Consider the following 23752-nt stretch of genomic DNA (forward strand, 5'->3'; position numbering starts at 1 on the left):
GTTAAACATAAGATGGAATTCACCATATTTAATTGATTGATATATATATATATATATATATATATATATCATACTACTAAACATATATATTGAATAAATCAACCCAAGCACAGAATAATTGAAATAGGATGACTTACCTTATTTCATTACATAAGCAGAAGCACTTTTGCAAACTTAATTTTCATCATCAGCTGCATTATATATATATATAAAATTGTTTTTTGAAATATATATATTAAAAAACATCATAACTCGTAATACATAATATATCATATCACTTATTTATATTTTACGTTAAAATTTTTTAAACTAATTAAATTTTATCAAAAACTTTTAAATTAAATTTAAATTTACTTGATCATACTTTAAAAGCTTCTACAAATATTTTAAAAACTTTTAAATTTAAAATTTTAAAACATGTAAAATATAAAAAATTGTTTAAAATTATAAAAATTAATTAATAAAAACCCATATTAAAATTAAGTTAATTTTTACATATGTGAACAATATGACGTCAATATAAACAAATAAATTAAAATGAAAATAAACATAAAAGTTGAAAAAAATTTTTTTAAAAAAGGCTTAAAACTGTTAAAGTAAAATCAAAATTTACTTAACTATCAACATTATTATCAAAACAGATAGTGGTACTATGTACCACAGCCTTTATAATACTGTCATCTTCATACCTGTCTGAAGATTGATATGAAATGTATTCCTATGTTTATAAATATAATACCTTTCTAAAATCTCAAACCCCTTATTCCTATCCATATTGCATTTTTTAATTTTTAATCAAATGATCTAATACGTTTGATAAACCCAGTTTACCTTTTTTATAACTTTGAAAATGTTCCATGAATCTGGTTTTAAAAGATCTAGTGGTCTTACCGATATAAATACGGTCACAATCATTACATTCAATTTTACAAATACCTCTCAAATTGTATACATCAGAAGTATATACTATTTATTACGTGTTTTATTATGCGGTTATTCGTCTGGTACGAGGGTTTAAACTTATTAATATCATAAACCTTTGTAATGTGTTTGACTATTTTATACTGATACATTGTCAAATTTTAAATATACATTGTCAATTTTTTGTGTATTATTTATCGGTATTAAATTTGAGTTATTTTTAATTTTTAACAATTGTTTATTATAAATATTACCTACCAATCTACTACTCATAACCATTATATATAACAATCTGTTTTATAATATTTAATTCTTTGTTTAATTCATTTTTATTTACGTTATGTTTTGTATAATTAATTGCTCTATTTACTGTATTTGTATAAATACTAATTTTATATGACCAAGGGTAATTTGAAGCTCTACGTATAGTGGTTTTGTTAGATGTAGGTTTCCTACATACTGAAGTTATAAATTGATTATTTTATATATATATATATATATATATATATATATATATATATACATACTGATAATATGGTAAGTTCAACTTATCAAATTACTGTATTTTGATGGTTTATATTTCATATATGTATACATATACGAGAGCTTATCCGTAAAATAAAGACCGTTTCATTGTAAAAAGATTTATTCTGCAAAGCTTATAAATATTATTTATTTCTCTTAAATTACATACCTTATATTACTTCTACACATAATCGCCACTGAATTAAGACATTTATTGTAGCGATCACCAGCTTCAACATACCCTTGTCATATTCTTCTGCCACCAGTCTATTTAGTCGCTGATTAACAGCATTTTTAAGTTCATCATCACCCATGAATTGCTTACCGCTCAAAAATTCTTTCAATTTCCCAAACAAATGGTAACAGGAGCTAAATAGCTAAACCAGACCGTATTGGTGGGCGATCCTAAAATTCCCAATCAAAATTTTCTCAGTAAATCACATATCAAACCTGTAACATGTGGACATGCAGCAGGACGACGTCGTCAGTCAGCTACCCACGTCACCGATCTTGAATGGCATGCCATAACTTATGGTTTTGCAGTAGGCGTCTACATTTATAGTCATTCCACATGGCATGAAATCAATCAGCAGTATGCCAAACCGACCCCAAAAGACTGTGGCTATCAGTTTGCGTCCAAATGGCTGTGGCTTGACCTTTAATGGTCTGATTGGTGATTGAGGATGACGGCATTCACTTGACAGCCATTTTCTCTCTGGAGTGTAATACAAAATCCATGTTTCATCACCAGTAACAATTGAATTAAGGAACTCATCGCCTTTTTCTGTGTAGTGCATTAATAATTCCAAAGCAGATCCCCATTTGGATTTTTTGTGATGTTCCATTAAGATGTGCGGCACCCAATATTCTGAAGCCTAATTGGTCATGAACAATGTGACCAATTACAGCTCTTGAAACATCAGGAAAAAGAAGGGCCGGGTCAGAAATCACTGAGTGACGATCATTCTTATTACATCATCGATGTGTTTCAACAAGTCCTCCCGAAAGTTCTTCATTATAAACAATAATTCTGTTATTTCTACACCTTTCACTCCATTTTCAGATGTTTCTTTTATTCATTACAATGTCACCATACAGAGCAAACAACTGCTTACAAATTTCAGCCGGTTGAACGTTTTGATGGTTTAAAAAGCATCAAGTCCACGTATTTCACAGTCGGCGGAAACAACAATTTTCCTATTCATTTTATACCATAATAACTCACATGCAATAAAGGACACTACAACACGACAACTTAGACAACAATGCAATGTGTACATTACTAGTGTGACCATGAACGACAGAGGTTCGCCAACCTTATGGAGAGAAATTTCCCAGTGGTCTTTACTTTAGAGATATCCCTCGTATATTTAAACTCTATTAAATAAACCACTTAGTATAGAATATTGAGATAAAACAAATCTTACCTTAATTTTTCATGCAACTACTTTTGCGGGATCCCACGAAAGTACAGTCCACAATTTTGATTCAAATAATTCCATAATAAAAATCTAACAATAAAAATACTAAAATAATGAAAATTGCATATTAATTTAAACGATTTCTGCTCTCTGATGCAGTTTCTTTAAGACTATCTCCCTCAAATGCTGTCTGATGGTTTATCAAATTGAAATTTTGTTTATGTTTATAAACTTAACATTTTTGAATATATTTAATTTTATATCGTCTTTATTAATTTCTAATATTTTTAAATTTGTGTTAATATCAGAAATAGAATGTTTATTGTGCGTTAGATGGTCAGCCATATTAGATAATTATTATTTTTGTTATTTTAATAATCAAGAATTTTATTTTTAAAGGACTTATTTATTTTTCCTGCGTAAATACCATCACAATCATTACATTTAATTTCATAAATTCAAAAAAGATTGTTTATTTTTTTTGTAAATAGCTTAAATGTAAACAAAAACATTAGAATTGTTAGTTAGGACACAACTAACATATTATCATACCATAGCTATAAACCACACTGTAAAAATAATATAAAATATATTAAAAAGTATAATATATATATTAAAAAAAGTATAAATAAATTAAAAAGTAACCAAGAACATCCCGAATTTATTAAAGGTATCATCACTATAATAAGAAATATATGTTAATAAAGCTATTTTGAATTTAAAAGCAGAAATAAATTTTTTTTAAATATCTTACCTATGGGATTTCCACTATGAGCAATTATGTCAGAAATATAATTACAGGATTGTGAAAGTAAATCAGTGCATGGCATCAATCAAACAAATAATGTTTTAATATGCACACATTATGTTGATGATACACTCATTATATATAACCCGATAATAAACAATCAACATCTAACAATATTAAACAAATTAAATTCCTATAATAAAAATTTTTAATTCCGATTTGAAATAGGTAATAACAGCACGTTAAATTACGTAGATGCCAGTAACGAAATAAACAAGAACAACCAAATTGAATCATTAGTATATGGAAAACTTACATCTAATATTACAATACATAAAGAATCATATCACCCTTGGTTTCATAAAATTAACATAAATTATAAATAATTCATAAAATTAATGTTACATAAATATATGATTACAGAGCAATAGTAGAATACACACCTAATAACTAACAAAAGTTAAATGAGGAATAATCATCATAAAACATATAGCGGTTGAAAATGGATATGATATTATAGCTTGTCCAAGCCAAATTGGCACAGATCTGATGAGCAGTACAGCAGTATATATTGCTACCTACCGTACAACTATTGTTTATTCCAATCAATAAACAAATTCACGTCTTATATTTATTAGTTACTTATTTAATCCTGAGTTTATATACTATTAAATTTTAATTTGTTTTTTTATTTCATACTGAAATAGATATGTTATGAAATATTATGCAGATTAATCGACTGTCACTAATTAATGTATAAGCCAAAGTATATTTATTTATTACTGTATATAATACCCGAGCCAAAAAGCACAAGATTGATGTCTACTGTTTATGCTACGCTCTTCACACTTTGTTCTGGGAATGGCGATCAACCATATGCTAGCCTAGGCAATGAGTCATAAATAAGAAAAATTTCTTTATTCGGGTTTGTGTAAATAACAACTGAACGATGTGTGTTTACGCCATTGCGTAAAGTTGTGTTATTTCCTATGAATTCAAAGTTAGGGTTGGGTCTTGCTGTCGCTACAGGCTTGGTAAATTTATTACTATGTTTCGCATTGGGCTTATCATTTGTGTACTTTTATAATAGGCTTGCTTTGGTTTTTGTTTTCGTGTTTGACACTTCTGGCGCCGGTCAGACTGTCTGCTTCTGTCATCTTTAGTGACAGCGTGTATTCATTTCTCGCAAATTTTATCACCTTTTTCACACACCCTTTTTCTTTTCGTTCCCATACTGATACATGCACACATCTCTTGTTTTTTACACACTCTCTCCTGTCCACTGCCTAGGTTTGGTTTCCCCCTCTTTTCTTTCACGCCATCCTTTCGGCAGAGTAGATCAGACATTCACCAGGTACAGTCGCCTATGACTTTCTCTCTCAAACTTTGTGATAATATTTTCATCGCATTCATACTCGCTTAAACGTTGTGGTATTTCTCTGTCGAAATATTCTCTAGCTCTACTCGGCAGTGTCTCATAACTTCGCCGATCTCTATGTTTTGTTTTGCCTCGTTTCTTTGTTAAGTTATTCTTCAAATTCTATATTACGTCTCTGTGGAAAGTGTTTCAATCACTACATACTGCCAATTCTATCGACGCCGAATCTTCTCGAGCTGCTGATTACATTTTCATCGATGCAGAATCTCTCCAAACTCATTGCTACATATTTGAGACGCCACGTCCTGCTCAACCTCTAAACCACGTCTCACCCCTATATTCCTGATACACCACTGCAGGCCACGCCCAGGATTACTGTATGTATTCATTTACCTTCATTCACGAGTTCGTCTCTTGCTAATATTTGTGTGCTACAGGCAAGTTCAATTTTCATTTATTACGTTCAACAGTTATTTCATCATTAAAATTTGTGGAACAGTCAGTTCATCATACCTTATGCCTTTCAATTTCAAGTTTAGTTTAAAAAACCATTTATTCGCTTAAGTGCAGTCACGATAGGTGGCTTATATAAGGTTATGTCATTGTTCAGGTGCAACCTATTTTACATGCTTAATTATTGCAATTTGTTGTTATTGTAATTAACTCTATAATTTAATCTAATTTAACTTGTTAATCGCCGAGATTAAGTATTATCTACTCATGAACTATATACATATTACTTCTCATATTAACCTAAAGCAAATTACTCCTGATGTGAATTTATGTTTTTGGACTTTGTAATTAATATTTTCAAGAAAGCTTACTACTAAATGAACTCTATTTATATATTTACTTATTTCAATTTGATTATTTTAATTAACTCTTTTTGTACTATAATATTATTGTGGCCTTTTTTCTACACCAAACTAGAATTACCTGCTTTAATTATTTAATGCTAAGTTCGATGTTCATAAACCAGGAAAGGCCAGAGCCAATAATAAGATTTACTGTAATTTATTTTTCTAAGTTAATGACATTTTTTCATTGCTAATTTTTCAATATTACAGCATATGTCAGTAATGCAATAGTTTTCCAGTCATACTATGTTTATTGATGTTTTGTTTTTCTAAGTATATAATTGTAAATAACGTGTTCTATGTTCTCTTGTTTTCAGGCTTTGTTAAATTGTAGGTTTTCAAAATGTGTATTTGAAAAATGTATATTCATGTATTTTCTCATTTAATATTATTATTACTGATATGCTGATTTCAGCTGATATTTCTTATGTAAAATTAAGTTATGTTTATTTCCTAATTTCATTTAATTTAAGGTTATGCTTTAACATAAGTTAATTTGTTTTCTTTCTAATTTAAGTCCAATTTCTTTTGGCAAATACGAGCTGTGTGTTTTTTTTTTATTTTTTGTTAACTTTACCCAACAATGTGTCATTCTAAACATCCAAATGAAAAATTAAATCTCTATTTATACAAAACATTCCTGATTCAATCAGACTAACTTGTTTTTGTAAATGCTTCCGTTTATATATATATATATATATATATATATATACATTTTTTTTATATTATAAATTAAATTATTACAAACAATAACATGAATCATATGATTTTTGGCAAGCAGTTATTAAGACTCAGATTTCTCTTTAAAATTTAAATCTCTTTAAATTAATTCTCAGTTTTTTGTTACTCGTTATAAATTCTCACTTTTTTTATAGCACTTATTTCTAATGCGGTTGGCAGTCTAGTATCAGCCATCAGAGACTCAACATGTATTAAAACTTGTCCAGTTAATTGAGTGTATCCGAAGAGTACGGATATTGTCCGATTGTAGCGTTCTTTGGGTTTTAATTCTTCAAAGTACTTGAAGTTTTAAGTGAAATTTTGAAAGTAATTTATTTGAGTTACATTAGTAAATTTTTGTTGTCTCTATTCTTATGTTAGTGAACTGATTTTATTATTTTGCATATTATGCCAAATTTAAATGGAAAAGACATTCACCACCAAGGGAAAGAAATTATACACAATGTTTTTAAGTACATGACAAGAGAAGCTGCAGTTGAAATGTTTGTTAGTAACCCCAAAAACATTGTAGAACATGTTGCATGTGCCGCAGGAGTCTCAAAAGAACAGTTTATCAAATTACTTGTGAAATAGCTTCAGAAAAAAAATTCTGTTCTCGCAAAGGATTAAAACGCAAAAAGGAAGTGACAAACCCGGACAGTTTTGATCGGAATGCTATACATCATAAAGTGTTAATATACACCTTAAAAGAGGGCTGCTTGCCTTCTCTAAGAAACTTACCGCAAAACTAAAAGTGATGGGGTATTTAATGGGCAAAAGAGTAGTTTACGGACACTTTTGTTAAGCATGGATTTCAAATAGAAGAGAATCAGAAATAACAGGGCAATTCTTATTGAAAAACATGATATTCAGTATAAACAGTTTGTGTATTTGAATAAAGTTGAAGGAAGACCAATTGTCTATATGTCGATGAGGCTTACATTTTAAATTCTCATTGCCAATAAAAATGTTGGCAACCTTCAAATGCACCTGAGTGTTTTGCTATGCCAGTTTCGGAAGAAGAAATGATAATAATTATCTTTGCCGGTGGTGAAGTGGGATTCGTTCCCAACCGCTTGACAGTATGAAAAGCCAAATCTTTCTCAGGTGATCATCATTCTCAGATGAACTGCAACATGTTTTTAAACCGGATAAGAGAAAAATGAATGCTTAACTTGCCAGTAAACAGCGTCGTTATTTTAGATAATGCTTCTTATCGCAATGCTGAAGAAAGCAAAGCACCAAATTCAACATCAACAAAAAATCAATGAATGACTTGCTGTGGACTAACAGCTTACCATTCCATGAAAATTTGATAGTTCAGTTGTACGAGACAATTAAAAAAAATAAATATCATCTGAAAATGTATAAGATAGTTAAGAAATTAGAGAAAGGTGGGTTCCCTATTTTACGCCTAACCCTACATCCCAATTTGAATCCCATCAAGATGATATGGGCACAGATGAAGAACCAGATCGCAGCCGAAAATGTACAATTTACGACAGCTGCAACAATGGAAATGTGTCAAAAAATATTTGCAGAACTCTCAGTCGAGGATTGGATAAAATGTTGCAAACATGTTAAAAAAACGAAGATGAGTATCGCAAGCTGTAAGGACCTCTAGAACAACAAATTGAACCTGTCATCATCAATTCGGGAAGCGACAGTTCATCAGAATCGTCAGAAGAACAGGAAAACATGCAGTAGAGAGGTGAAGTGCTATAAATTCAGCAACTTGTAATTTTTTACTTTAGTTACTTGTATTATGCTAGTACTAGTTACAAAATTCATAACGAAATACATTATAACATTAAGTGTAAAAGTTCTACTGATGGAGGATTATCGAGCTAGTAAAAATAATTATAAAAACAAGAAATACCTCTATTTCAAGGTAATAACTATATTTATTTTTTTTTACTTTATTTAAAAATTAGTTAGTTAAATATTTATGTATTGCTTTATTCGATTATGAATTTATTTTTTTATGACTAAAAATAATTAAAAAATTTATGAGGTGAATTTGTTTATTGATTGGAATAAACATTAGTATAAAAAATACTAAAAAAAAAAAAAATTGTACTGTATAAATATCGTAAAATTTATACCGTATATATACTGTCTTCCATGAGTAGCATTTTATAGCCTCGTGCTAGCTAGGCCTAGATCAGATCTGTGCCACTTCGGCTTGAACAAGTTACACTTTAATTAATAATTATAAAAAACAAACACAATAACAAAATAACTACTTTATAAACAACATATAATAAGACATAAAAGAGAGAAAAAATATGCATAAAATATTTATAAAATAGTAATATAATTTAAAACATAAATAAATATTTAAACCACCATACAAACCTAATAACCACATAATATAATATTTAAAAAGCAAAAATAATAAAATAATCTGTGTGGAATTTATGAAATTAAATGTAATGATTGTGATATTTACATAGAACAACCAATATATCGTTTAAAACTAGATTTCTTAAACAGTATAGAAATTACAAAAATAATAAATTAGGTTTATCTGATTTGGCAGACTATCTAATAAACAATAAACATCAATTTCTGATATCAACACAAATTTAAAAATACTAGAAATTAATAAAATTAAATATATTAAAAAATATTACATATGTAAATACGAGTACAAAGCAAAATTTCAATTTGATAAACTATTAGACAGTGTTTGAGGGAGACGGTCTTATAAAAAATGCAACAGATGGCCGCACTCATTTAAATTAATATGCAATTTTAATATTTTCATTGTTAGGTTTTTATTATGCAATACGAGAATTATTTCAATCATGACTGTGGATGCGGGATCCTGCGAAACTGCATGAAAAATTAAGATAAGATTCATCTTATCTCAATATTCTGTACTAGGTAGTTTATTTAATAGAATTTAAATAAAATTTTACAGTACAGAGGAATAATATAAATCTTAAAAAGATTAATTTCAGTAAAATACACACGCGCGCAGGCTCACACACACGCTAGCAAACATATAAGCTAGCTAATGCATGATTTTCCTGGCTGTGCTGGTCAAGTCATATAATACCTTGCACTGCCTCTCATTGCAAAATTTTTCTGGTGAAACTAAAAAGTTCTGCAATTCAAATATTAAGACCTGACTCTTATCAGTAAACCTTTTTTGTGTTCTTGTGTTTTGTCTTTTGTGTTTTCATGTTCAAATTTTTTATGTTCTAAAACTTTAAAAAATCATATCATATATGTACGGTAAATAGATGTGCTATGTCCAAAATATTAAAACTAAATATTCAAACAATTATAATAGCAGAGTATTATAATACAATTTTTTTCAGATGGGGAACCACAATTTGTCTGCAGGTGGAGTAGCATAATATACATCTTGTGAATCTCCCTTCTATGCTCGCTGTGGACAACATTTAATTAGATGTTCAACAGTTTAGAGTGGCCCACCCTCACAACCAGCCACAAGCGACATATTACATTCATTCAAAAGTAATTACACTTATTACATCCAGTTTTCAAACGATTAAGTTCCTTAATAAGTTGTCGCCGAATGGCTCAACAGTATGTGGCACTTACTAACCTTATGGTAGCCCTGAAAAGGGCTGCTTTAGTCATCGATTGGCTTCGATGGCTCGTAATTCATAACGTTGTGGTGGTCCTGAAAAGGGCCGTTTTTTCGTTAGCTCTGAGAAGAGCTGTTGGGTCCAGAAGCTGGTCTCCGGCAAAATCGGGGAATTGTGGCTCATCCACTAAAGTCAGACTAGTCTTTTCCTCAGCGCCAGTTGGGTCCCCACTACAGCATGGCAGTGGTGGCCCCCAGAGCCCTGCAGTGTCAGGTCGGCATCAATCGTCCTTCGTCGGTGCATCCTAGGCGGCGGTTCTCCCCAAGCGATCCCATGCTGGGCTGGCTATTTCTGCTGAGTTCACCGGCCAGGGTGATTGAAGCCCGGCGAGCCGGAGCTGAAAGGTAGCATCTGTGTCCACCGGCTCCCTTGGTGGGCTGGCCAGGCCTGCTGCTCCAGCAGGGATGTTGGCATCTACCGGGAGGTCCCACATTGAGGTGGCCAGGAAACTTCTGCCTTCTTCCATCTTCTTCTTCTTCTTCTTCTTGGTATTCTTCAGGTGGTGGTCGACGATGAATTGAAAATTCACTTGCATGCTCTTTTATTGGAGCCTGACAGTGGCGGGGCTGCAGCACCACTATGGTGGGAGTATCAGCGTGTCCATATACTGTGCGCCCCGTTCACATCGTTACTACCATTATCGCCCACTGATATTAAATTAGGCATATATGTTGTAATAATATATATATATATACAGTGTAAACAATCCATATAGAAATCCATATGGACTAGCTAGCCAAAGTTATGTAACTGTACAGAGTTGAAGTCATGAATTTTGTTTTATTATTGATTTTAATTTGACTTTTTAATTTAATTTTATTAAATGACTTCATGCTTTTTTATATATATGCAATTTTTAATTTTTTTAAATTTTGAATTTAAAAATGTTTAGTTTTAATTTCTGTTTTGATTTAATTTGGTAAAGTATCTTTTAACAATTTTTAATTTTAAATCTTATGTATAATATAGAATTTTTAATTTCTATTTTAATGTGTAATTTAGTATGAATGATTTGAAAAATTATATAGAGCAACTGATGATGTGACGGACTTGCGAAAGTGCTCTTGCTTGAATTATCAAATAAAGTAGGTGTTATCCTATTTTATTTTATTTTATTATTCTATACTTAGGTTGATCGAATTAATATAATTTTTATAGTGCAGAGGAATATGATTACGGAAAGGGTCAATTTTACAAATATATATATAAAACCACCAAATTTACCCCTTAATTCTCATAGTTATGTTAAAATGAACTTATAAAAGCAAAATTAAAGACTTCTTTACTTTGGTAAAAATTTTTGACAAGTTTTACAATTAATTTTATATTTAATTTTTTTTTTATAGTTACAAAATAAAATAAAATAAGTATTAAAATTTGCATAAAAATTTATTAAATATATGTTTTAAGATTTTGTGTACATTAAATACCACAACTTTAGTACAATATTATATCAGAAATCACAGAAGTTAACTTTCCATTAATTTATTATATAATGAAATATATGATATTTTTTTACATTTAACACAAATCGAATAAGAATTTAATTCATAATTACTTATGCCAGATGAAAAAGTGATATCACAGCCACTATTTCCTTGTTATATCCTATAACAAGATATTTTGTTGTCCCAATGCAATAATAGTAACTGGTGCATCTATTCACTTTTACATCTATTCATAATTTGTAAAAACAGAAAAAGATGAGCCCCCATTTTCATAATTGTAATTATTTTCAAAACTGAAGAGAGAATAATTTTTTTAAATAATTAAATATAAAATATATCAATCAACCTCCTCAAATCTAAATTTATTCTATTCAATAATAATTACAACTACAGATACATTCTTTATTATCAATACATGATAGCTTGATAACACATATTTACATTAACTTTTAATAGTCCATAATTAACCAGTTTCCAAACTTAAGGAATTTGTTTTGTCCTTCATCATCTTTAATAAATGATTGGAATCTCTTTTTTTAAATGTATGTATGTATGTATGTATGTATGTAAACAGATTACACTTACCTCTGAGAAAAAATAAATTTAAAATTATTTTACTCAAATTAATATTTTTAAGATTCTTATTATTCCTCTGTACTGTTAAATTATATTTTTAATTCTATTAATATATACCGCTTAGTACACAGAATGAGATAAGGCATACCCTATCTTAATTTTATCGTAATACTACTTTGCAGAATCCTCAATCATGATTAAATTCATTTTATTAAAAAAAAAATAATAAATAACAGCAACAAAAAGCAGTATCATATAATACATTAATATGTCATTTTCAATATACTTTTGCACAACGCGCATGGTTTACTTTAGTAAGAGTATTTTATTAATTTTAATCATTTTTTAAAAATATTTTAAAGATGTTTAATGGGCAATTTAAAAAATGAATTCAATCACGAGTGAGGATGAGGGAGCCTGCAAAAGTACTAAGGTAAGATATGTCTTATCTCAATATTCTTTACTAGATGGTTTATATTAATAGAATTTAAAATTATGAATATTAGTATAAAAAAATTGTGAAGTCAAGAAGAAAAAAAGTCTCTGAGGTCTCTGAAGAAAAAACCACCTCGCTATTCACACCCCACCACTATCATTATGACCTAATTGTATTAATTATTAACATTTATTTGATGTTAATCAAATTCATAAATATGATTTATTATTTTATACGTTGTTTTCTTTTTTCATGTCTTAATTTACAATTTCTATTTTTGCTCAAGTTTTAGTTGAATTAGATAATTTTTTGCTGCTGAAGATCCTCTTTTCTTCTAACGTTTGCCGTTTTATTATTTTAAACTTGTTTTTTCTGTCGTTAAACCCAAATCTGTTAATACTGGTTGACACTGATAAATATAAATAATTAATAAAATAAATTATAAAAATAAAGATTATAATCTAAAACACTATCTTTTTAAACATTTTTACTTAAAATTTAAAAAACTATATGGTAATTTTAATCGTTAATCATCATTATCATTAAACATTTATAAGTAAATAAATAAATGAAGAATAGAAAAAATATATATTAACAGATCAATAAGTTCTATAACTACTATAAAACTAATATTTTTAAGGGTTTTTAGCAAAAAAAATACAAGTAATTGTTATTGGTTTTAAGCAATTCCCATTGAAAGTATGAACTTTGCTTTTAAAAACATCTAAACTGAGATTGCCTACACTGACCTAATGCATGCTGCCTTACATAGTTTGGATAAAGCAAAAATTTATAATAAGAAAGAAATAGGTATCGTGAAAAACATTAGATATAACTACAATCATGAACAAAATTTAAGAGAAACTATAATGTTACGATTGAAAACTTGTCGTAGTTGGAAATAATAAGATTACTAATAAAATTCAAAAAAAGTTTAATAACTTTTGTGGGTTGTTCAACAACAAAGTCTCTGCATCACATTAAGTAGGTTTCCCGACTCCAATTCTTGTTTACTTTATACATTTCTAAACTATCATTTCTAATAGCTTACTTCTCTATGAGTTTGTAGGCAACATAGGGCAATGGCTGATTTCTTTGGACTTCTGTGTTTATAACCAGCCAAATGCTTATTTATTCTGCTTAAATTTTTCTTTCAGTTTGCCCTAAGTAAATTGCAACTATTATCTTTACAGATCAATTTATAACATCACTCGCTTTTGAGGTTTTAATCTTTCTGAGGGCAGACACAAATTTCCTAGATGTAGCAAGGTGGTAGCAGTTTTAAGTATGTAAACAGTAATAATTTTTATTTCTTTATTAAGACTACATTCATCTTTTAAAGAATATTTTAAAAAGGAAAACGAAGGAACTAAAATGAGCGTGGGAAAAATGTTAATACTTGCCAGGAACCAAATCTGAGATCACAGTTGATATCAGCCGGTCATTAAACTAATTTGCAAGATGTCTGTCTAACATAATGGTAGGTAATAGTAGGTATTATGGTAACATAATGGTTAATCTTAACGAATAGTCATAGATTGTTAAAAATTATTATAATGCTGCTGCAAATTTTGCAAAGTGGCATGCTCAGCCTAGAATACACCTTAGATTTTCATAAAGTGATGTTAAACCTTAACTACATTACAGTCTTCTGTTTACAGGAAGAAGTATTTTCATTAAATGTTTGAAAATTGGATGTTCAATAAAATAATGCATCCCAATTGTGTTGCATTAATCTACCTTTCATTTAATAATTTTGCTTATACTAGAAGTAGAACTCAAGATAAGAAAAACAACTTACTCGATCTGAATGCCTTGAAAATTTTGTTTCCTCAGCTTATTAGTTTCTTTTCATTCTCAACAATTTCACTAACAACCGTACTTACTGAACGTATGAAAAAAGTATTTCTCAATTCCAAGCTGTTTAAAAGTGAATAAAGTAGACCTTAAAGAATTACACACAATACATCGCTGCTTCTATTTAACTTAATAGAAGCAGCCATCTGTGCTCCAAACAAAATTATTGGTTTTTAATTGATTGAAAATAATCGGGTCGTAAAAGATGATTAAAATTACGTCATGATTAATTTTTCGTTTAGCAGACCAAGAAAAACATTGAACGTAGGAATATACATTTCGTAGGAATTCATATAAAATATTAAACTTCAAAAAGTCTTTATGAATTTGGCTAGATTGAGTAATATTATTAATTAAAAATTAATCACAATTGCAGGATATTTCTCAAATAAAAGCGAGGAATAAAATACTTACAAACAGGAGGTTTTTAATAAAATGGTTTTCCCATATATTATAATAACAGTCAAGAATGGAATCCTGCAAAATGTCATTGGGGTAGATTGATTACATAAATGATATTTAGGTAAAACTTTCTTATTGATTCTGAAAAGATGGATTTGAACTTGCACAATTTGTAGAATCTCAAAAAGGAAATGCATGATAACCGGGGAGAAAATAGAATATGCAGTTTAAATATTAGGCAGGTTGGATACATTTACACCATATATTTTTGTAAAATTCAAAATTTAGGCACCTTAACATTCCTTTAATGTGGACAATCTAAACAATTATCAACCAAGTAGTACTGATAAATGTACAAGCAAGTTTTCTGTTATAACATTATTTCGTTTTCACTGTCTGAATTCAAACTTTGCACAAAATTAATTATTTCTGTTAACAAAAACCATAAAAAATATACTGTATTTTAAATTTCATTTACATGTGCTACAAACATATCTATATGGGACACAATTTTAGCACCACGCAAAATGAAATTCAAATAAGATTCATATAAATGAGATTTTTAAATCAAGATTTTCAAAATATGAGAAAATTGTGTAAATTTCTTTGTCTGTTTTTAATGGAAAAGATAAGAATTTAAGCAAAACCAAAACAGGTTGTGTTCAGTAACAAATAAATGAAAAACGACCATTTATATCTGAAAATACGTGAAATAAAATATATCCAATCTACTGTAGCTAAAAACAGTAAATCTTTGATGTACTTACCAAAGAATATTAGCTTAATTTTTATAATTTTGCCTTAATGTTCGATCACAACAGCATTTATTAATGTTGGTGAAACTGTGCATGCAAATTGAAAAATTATTGTTTGAACGACTGAAATTAAAAAATTTTGTCATCTAGTGGAGATTGTAACTTAATGCTCTAAAAGCAAAGTTATACCTAAAAGATAGTAAACGCAATCTTTTAAGATTAACTTTGCTTTACAGATTGTATTGAAAGATCTTTTAATACAATTTTTTTTTTAAATAATTTTTTTAATTGTAATTTAACAGAATTGAATGGAATGACTGAGAAACGCTACAGAATCCATTAAATACTTTTCTACCTCTGAGCTGCAGTCTCAAAGAATGATGACTTGATTGCTGAAATAATTGGATAGTACATTAATTTCATCTTGCATGCAATCACACTTCTGAAGCTGGATCAGGGCGAAGGGCTATCACAGATTATTAAGAGTGCTGGATATATCCAAGAAGACAACTAAGACATATTGAGACTCAGAAAAGCCAATATTCATAATCTTGAGAAAGCATCCTCTGTGCTAACCTAAGTTAACCTAACATTAATACACAGGTGCAGAACTTTTTCTAATTACTGGCAACAGCATCAAAGGTATATAAGAAAACATCACGGTGGGGTCCTTGTCACAATCTTTAAATAGAAGTTTTAGAATGCCTTTTTTCTAACAAACAGAGAAATAACCAGCGAAGACCATAATATTAAAGATCCTAGTCGAGTACCAACAGAACAGGCAAGAAGTTCCACTGTAATTCCATCAAAACTCAGGCTTTATTCCAGTCATACCTCCAAATTACATAGCATAACTTATCATTGGAAATTACAGAGGTTAAGATATCAGGACAAAACTTATCAACTTCCTTTCAAACTCGTAGATGATACAAGGTTTCATCGGTTTCAATATCATCTGGCAAGAGGTCATTTATAAAAATATCATCTGTCAAAAATTACATCTTCCTCGGTTGAGAGAGCTGACAGAAAAATGTCTTTCTTTCTTTTACGCCCTAGGACTTTATATAGAAAACACCAAGGGTCTTTATTTCCCTGTTCCCTAAAAAAATTAACACCAGGAGTATCTTTTAGGGCCTAACTTTATGAAAATCCTTGGACCTCTGCCTACAATAATCACCAATTAATACTGCTCGCCAAACAGAATATGTGATGTGTGTAATGGCTCTTATTGGAAGTTTTTCAAATGTATTTAAATAGATTTCAGCCAAAACTGCTGACAAAGACAGTCCCATTGGTCCCTCATCTTGTAAATAGTTTTTTGTGTACGTTTTGAATTATGGCAATTAAAAGTAAATGACTTTCAAAATGTCGAAGTTGATTGTAATTGATACTTTGTCTAATAAACAGTAAATCTAATTTTGTTGAATAAAGTACACTTATTACAGCACATTTTAACAAATTATAGATTCTCATTAATGGGAAAAAAAAAATAATAAATGACAATTTTTTAAGTATGCCAGAAAAAAAATCACATTAATTCATAAAAAACTCTTAACACTTCTTTAATCTTCTCTTAATCTTAACAACGCTGTAAACCCCCAATATTAGATGAAACAAAATAGAGCACTTACCTTATAACTACAAACCAACAAAGAACATACCATTAAATATGCCACTATCATACCACCAAGCTATCCCACTACCAGTAAATAACGAAACTAATTTAAATAAATAAACAATAATATACTAACCAGTTCTTTGCCACATTTTCAAGACTTCCTTCAATAAATTTCATGCGAATCAATTTATCAGAATTAAAACACAACAGGTTGCATAAAGCTTTTTCAGCTTCCAAAGCCAGTCCTTCCCCAAGAAGGCCCTGTTAAATAGACAAAAACTCATAAATAAAACACGGATAAACAGTGTAAGCTATAATCAGCCTTAATTCATCACAATCTGAATTTGAATTCATTCCCGTGAACCTAACAGAACTGAAAATAGTATTAATAATACCTAATAATCTGACATTATGGAAGTCAAATGATAATAAATACTTTCTTGTTAATACACTAACTGCGACAGTGGATTTTATTGTTATGATCACTGGGTGTTTTGGGTCTCAGAGATGATCCAAATGTTATGGAACTCCAGGATCATATGTGCAGGTTATTATTACAAATGCCATTAGTCGGCAAATATTAAAAACTATTTATTTATTTCCTACTCGGTGAACTACTTTAAAATAAACATTGTTCATTGGAGAGAGATATTTCTTTAACTGGTTTAAGGTTCATATCTTTATATTTTTTCAGATAAAGTTTATCTACACAACCTACATAAAAGATGTTTAGGTTGAGGTGGACAATCTGACTTTGAGATTTCAATGGTTTGAATGTTTTAAGAAAATCTTAAATCTTTGACTTTTTGACTGAGAATGCCTAAAATGACATTGACTGTTTGTATTTTTTGCTTTTATTTTATAAACGCTGTTAGATATTTTCATTTTATAGAACTTACTTCATAAGCACTGTTTTTTTTTTGTTTCTTTTTTTTTATAATTTTCTCAGTAGATACTGAGGTTATTATTGTTTAACGATCAGAATGGTAACATAATTTTACATTTTAAAGAAAAAATTTTTTCATAAAACCTTTTTAAGTATTTCATTCACTTTCCAATATATATTTCAGAACGATTATAAAGACACTATATACTTAAAAATATAGAAATGCTTGAAAGTTATTGAAATTTGTTAAAACTGACTTTCAATTGATTCATGAGACATTCAAAAAGTTTCTTTTGTAGCTATATGGATTCATATAACCTTAACCATTAACATCTTTGTTATTATAGTGTGTACCTGCAGCTAGTAACATCTCCAGATTATTGGCAAAGATATGTAATAAATGTATTAGAAATAAACAATGGATATTTAAATAAATAGAAATAAGCCAAGAAATATCAAGAAGCCAATATTGTTACGATTCACATTGTTACAATTCATATTGTTAGATTCACCTTGGCTCTGAACTACTCACCTCTTTCTCTCTCTTGGAAGACAAGCACTAACCAACTGTGTAACTCAAGCTCACTAAATAATTTAAATTAGAGTGTATTCCTTTATGTAAACAGTAAATTAAATTATAAATATTAAAAATACTACCATAAACATATAACAGTCTTTAAAACAAAAAAAAAGATTAAATATCTATAAATAAAGTTATATTGGTGTAAAATGTAAAATAAAACAAAATCACACTGATAAAATTAGATAATTTAAAAATACAAAACACAATTTAATTTATAAACGGATCAAGCGCCTTGTAATTAGTAAATTAAAATTATATCAACAAACACGGGGGGAAGGAATGGGTGAATATGGAATGAAAATAAATATAAAAAAGTAATGTAATGTAAAACAACAAAGAGGGATTAGCAGACAAGTAAAGGAAGAATAGAAAAAGTAAAAAAAATTCAGATATTTGGGGGCTACGGTGAAAGGGGGCTGCAAAAAACAAGGGAAATAAAAGAAACAACAGCGATGGCAAAGGGAATTACTATGCGCTAAAAGTCTGAACTTACAGTTAAGGAAGAGGTTAGTTAGCCAAATGCAATGTACAGAGAGTCTTGTTGTATGTTAGTGATGCGTGAACAATGAGAAAGAGGGAGGGACTGGATTGAGGGCTTTGAGATGTGAATGTTGGGAAGGATGGAGAAAATAAAATGAATAGATAGTGAGGAATGAGGAAGTAATAAACAGGATTAAAGAAGAAAGGGCACTTATGCAGGAAGAACACAAAAGAAAACCGGTTAGGACATGTGGTTAGAGGAAGTAGAATCTTGATACTGCATCAGAAGGCTCAGTAGGAGAAAGGATGAAATTAATCGATGACATGAAGACTGAAAACTATAAGAAGACAAAGGAAAAGGTTTGGGACAGGAATGTATGGAGACAGTGAAAGTGTAAGGGATCTGCCACCAGGCAGAATAACAGAAGATTATGATGATAAGCAAGAATAAATTGTATATCCTTTTATTTTAAATATATAAAAGAAAAATAAGCAATAACAGTCTAGTCTTAATAAAGGAACATGTAGGATTACTTAATGGCAGCATATGGCATCAGGCAACTATTATGCCCTGAATGTTTTCAGGGCATAAATAGATTCATTCTATCTGTTACCTAAAACATACGTTCTGAACCTGTTTAAATTAATCAACTGAACTTCATTTATGAAATTTATACTAGTATTTTGACTTTTTTTCATAATTCAACTGGTTCAATAACGTAATTTAACAAGCTGGCTGCCAGTCATTTTTACGATTTCATTCACAAATTGCCAAGGTCACCTAACTTAACTTAACTACCTACCTACTTAACTTAATTCTACCTTAACTTTTTTATTGTTAAAAGTACCATGTATCAATATGTAACTCAAAAACCCAAAAATACGGCCTCAAAAATGCCGGCCTCCTCACTAGATCGTAAATAAGAGTGTCAGTTTCTAGCAACTTTTTCAGTTTACAATAGTTTTTTGTTATGTTGTTAGCAACAGTTTTAATGCAGAGCCCGCCTTTTTGTCTGCTTTTGCCTCCTTCTGCTTCTGCCCTCCACAACATTAACACATTTCCATTGTATTGTTTTTTAAGTCTTGTTGTCCATATAATTTTCGTGTTTTTTGTTCAGAGTTTGACACTTTTTCGTTTTATTTTTATATTATTTGTGAAATGTATTTTTATTAATTTTATCCTTTTTTTATCACTTGCAGAAATGAATAGTGATCGTATTAATGAATTACTAAACATTTCCATGTCTTCTGCCAGCCTTGATGATGAATTGCCTCTTTCAGAAATTGGTAGTGACCCAAATAATAATGACCCAAATTTCACTGCTCAGAGACTTGACTCTGAACTGTCCGATTGTGACTTGGGAAGTGATGACGATTTCAAATACGAATTTTCAAGAGACAAAGGAGATGATAATCCCAACCAGCCATCTGATGCTGATAACCAGCCCCTGCCAAATGTAAATACTGGTAACTTTAACTGGCAACAATCTCTGTTCAAAAAACAACAATTTTTATTCAATATTCCATGAGATGCTAAAACACATGAGTATTTCTGCAAAGTAGTATATGACGATTTCATTGAGTTTTTCATGGAAGTGACAAATAAACAAACTGCTGACACTATTTCAAATGTAAGACTACAACGCAATAGTCACATGGGTGATTGGCAGCCAAAAAACCACGAGGAAATGAGAAAATTTCTGGACTTCTCATCTGGATGGTCTTTTTCCCCAAGCCCAATTGGTACTGCTAAGGACTCGCAGCATATCTAAAAGTTTGGAACATCTCGTTTTTAATTCTTTGATGTGTTTGACCCATGTAAGGCGGCTATCAAAAAATAAACATAAAAATCTGGTAACAGAGAGATAGCAATTAGCTCTCCACCAAGAAAGACTTGCGGAATAAAGAGGTCCCACAGGCGAGAAAAGACTACACATTTTGTTTTCTCGGGTGAAAATGTAAAGCCGGTAACCTTGGATCAAGCTTTAAGGCGAGATAGTGTTCTGTAGTAGTCTCTCCACTGTGGCTGCCAAACAGGACACAATATATATAGCAACATCATAAACAAATAAAGAACACAAAACAGGTGTCTGCACACATTTAGTAATACTGTTGATGGCTACAGAAAACAAGGTGGCATTCCTTGAGGTACTCCATTCTCCAAGTTTACACAACCCAAGAGAGAATCTCCAACACGAACATGGAGAGTTCGGCCATTTAAGAAACCCCTTACATAAACAAGTACATTGCCTTTAACACCCCATTCTTTGAGAGTGTTTGGGATACCACGTCCCCAGGCTGTGTCAAACACCTTTCTGAAATCAAAGAAGATAGCGACGAAACACTGGTGTAGTAGGAAAGCGTTCTGAATAGCTGTTTCCATTGACACTAAATGGTCAATGAAGGATCGTCCTTCTCAGAAAACACACTGTTCTGGATATAAAATACCATGTCTCTCCAAGAACCATGTAAGTCTGCGATTCACCATACTCTCCATTACTTTGCATAAGACGCTTGTCAAGCTACCATCCTATCTCCTTGACAAGTTCAAGGAAACATGCACATGATTATTGGTTCATATGCGCACACAAACACTAGTATCCTCAATGCGGTACTGAAGACTCATAACGTTCCACTGAATAATGTCCATAAATAAAGTTGTATGTGATCCGGTTTTTCTTTTCATACTTTTGATGATAAGGAACACCAATGCCCTGGGATCAGGTGATTCCTCAAACATATCATCCAGTATACGAGGTGACGGATGAGGACATTTTGACAATCAGCGTCCTTGTGGCCTTCTCTTGCACATTTAGCACATATTCCGATGTTCAGGCAAGAAGTTGTGGTATAGCCATACCTTTGACATTGGAAACACCGCCATGGGTTAGGGATGAACACTTACTCGTACTCTAATAGGAATCCTACTGTAATTTTCTTCGGTGGTGTGGGGAGGCTGAAGGTTAAAATCAGAGGGAGTAGGTTCTTCCATCCTGTTCTGATGTTTTACTGTTCTCTTCAACTCTGTAACACCTTGGGGGATAAAGCTCTTTGGCAATTTTGTTAACGTCCATCTCAAGAAAATCTCAGCAAAAAATTACTCTTCGGCTAATATTCAAGGATTTATGGCATGCTGCACTTATATTCATACCGCCCATATTCGTTAGACGTAGTAGCGATCTACTTTGCTCATAACTGAAAGTCTCTATTAGTATTGCTCCATCTCTCAGTTTTCTTTTGATCTTGGGGGAACCGCTTGAACTAGTTACTACCTTACTGATCAGGAAAGGTGAGACCTTATAAAGGGTTACTGATTATTCTGAAGAATAACCTTCCTGATTATTCTGAAGAACAACAAAAGAATGTTTTTATATTTTATGTTAGACGGTTTACAGTTCTCTTCTGCAGGACTTTTGTCCTCGTCAAAGCTGACCAAGCCTTTTCACTAGACAAACATTGGTGGTTTTTTTACAGGACCACCAAACATCATTTAAGTATTCTGTGGACTTGAAATTTTGGTTCCATGAGTACTGCCGATATAACAGACCACTCCAGCTAGAGCTAGAGTGGTCCATTATATCTGGAGCTAGAGCAAAATACAACTGGGTTTGCCCAGAGGACATCGTTCAAAACTTGCTAGGTTGAGCCATTCACCTATCAGCACAATAGTCTCCACCTTGGGTTACGGTTGCATTTGGTGTCACAACATCACCGAGTGTAAGTGAAAGAGGAAACAGTGTAGAATGTGATTGCGTAGTTGTGTATGGGTACATGTTGTAATTTGTGCAGTGTTCTTGGTATAGTGTATGTGTAAAATGTAAAATGTTCTGCAGCTCTGGGTGAAATGGGAAGAAAACCTGCAGAGGCTAGAGCCGTGGGTACACCGACCCCCAAAGTCTTAAATAACAGATATATTTATGCAGTAAAAATTTACGAATGTAAAGGAACTGCTCAAACCAACTGATTAGGTCTTGCTACATCAATTTCAATGGAACTTATGGAACCGTATTTGAACACAAGAATGACGCTACACATATAATTGATTACCCTCTGAACTCCATCAACAAATTCCTACAGGACAGGTGGTGGCCTATGAATCTCCAGTAGGTATTGTTGTCCTTATAGGATGGACAAAAGAGAGGTTCATATGCTATCGACAAAACACGGCACCAGAAATGGTAACTATTGGAAAAGATCATTCAGGAAATGATTAACAGAAACCTTTGGCTGTAGCTGAATACAATAAAATGAAGATAAGTATTGACTTGGCAGACCAAATGTCTTCTTATAAGGAAAATTGCAAGGTGTTGGGCACAGTGGTAATCAACTTTTGGATAGCCTATAGTAATAACCAGCATCCAAATAAAAGGTGTATATCCATAATGTTTCAAGAAAATTTGAGTTATTACTTGGTGGATATCGAAGAACACGAACCATTTGTTCATAAAAATTCTAAAGGAAAGCACATTCTTGAGGAATTTGAACAGTTACAGAATTCAAAGAAAAGGTCTAGAAGAT

The 23752-nt window shown here is 30.8% G+C and overlaps 1 protein-coding gene across 2 annotated transcripts in view; it reads right to left on the reverse strand.

Moving 5' to 3' along the window:
• Positions 1 to 23752, reverse strand: part of puf (ubiquitinyl hydrolase 1 puf) — a 405361-nt gene that overhangs the window by 263392 nt on the left and 118217 nt on the right. For both annotated transcript variants that reach the window (XM_075367624.1, XM_075367623.1), the window contains exon 15: positions 17419 to 17546. In XM_075367624.1, coding sequence (XP_075223739.1) covers positions 17419 to 17546 — 128 coding nt within the window. The remainder of the gene's footprint in view (positions 1 to 17418; positions 17547 to 23752) is intronic.

Source organism: Lycorma delicatula, chromosome 5 (assembly GCF_047948215.1).
Source record: "Lycorma delicatula isolate Av1 chromosome 5, ASM4794821v1, whole genome shotgun sequence".
Lineage (NCBI taxonomy): Eukaryota > Metazoa > Arthropoda > Insecta > Hemiptera > Fulgoridae > Lycorma > Lycorma delicatula.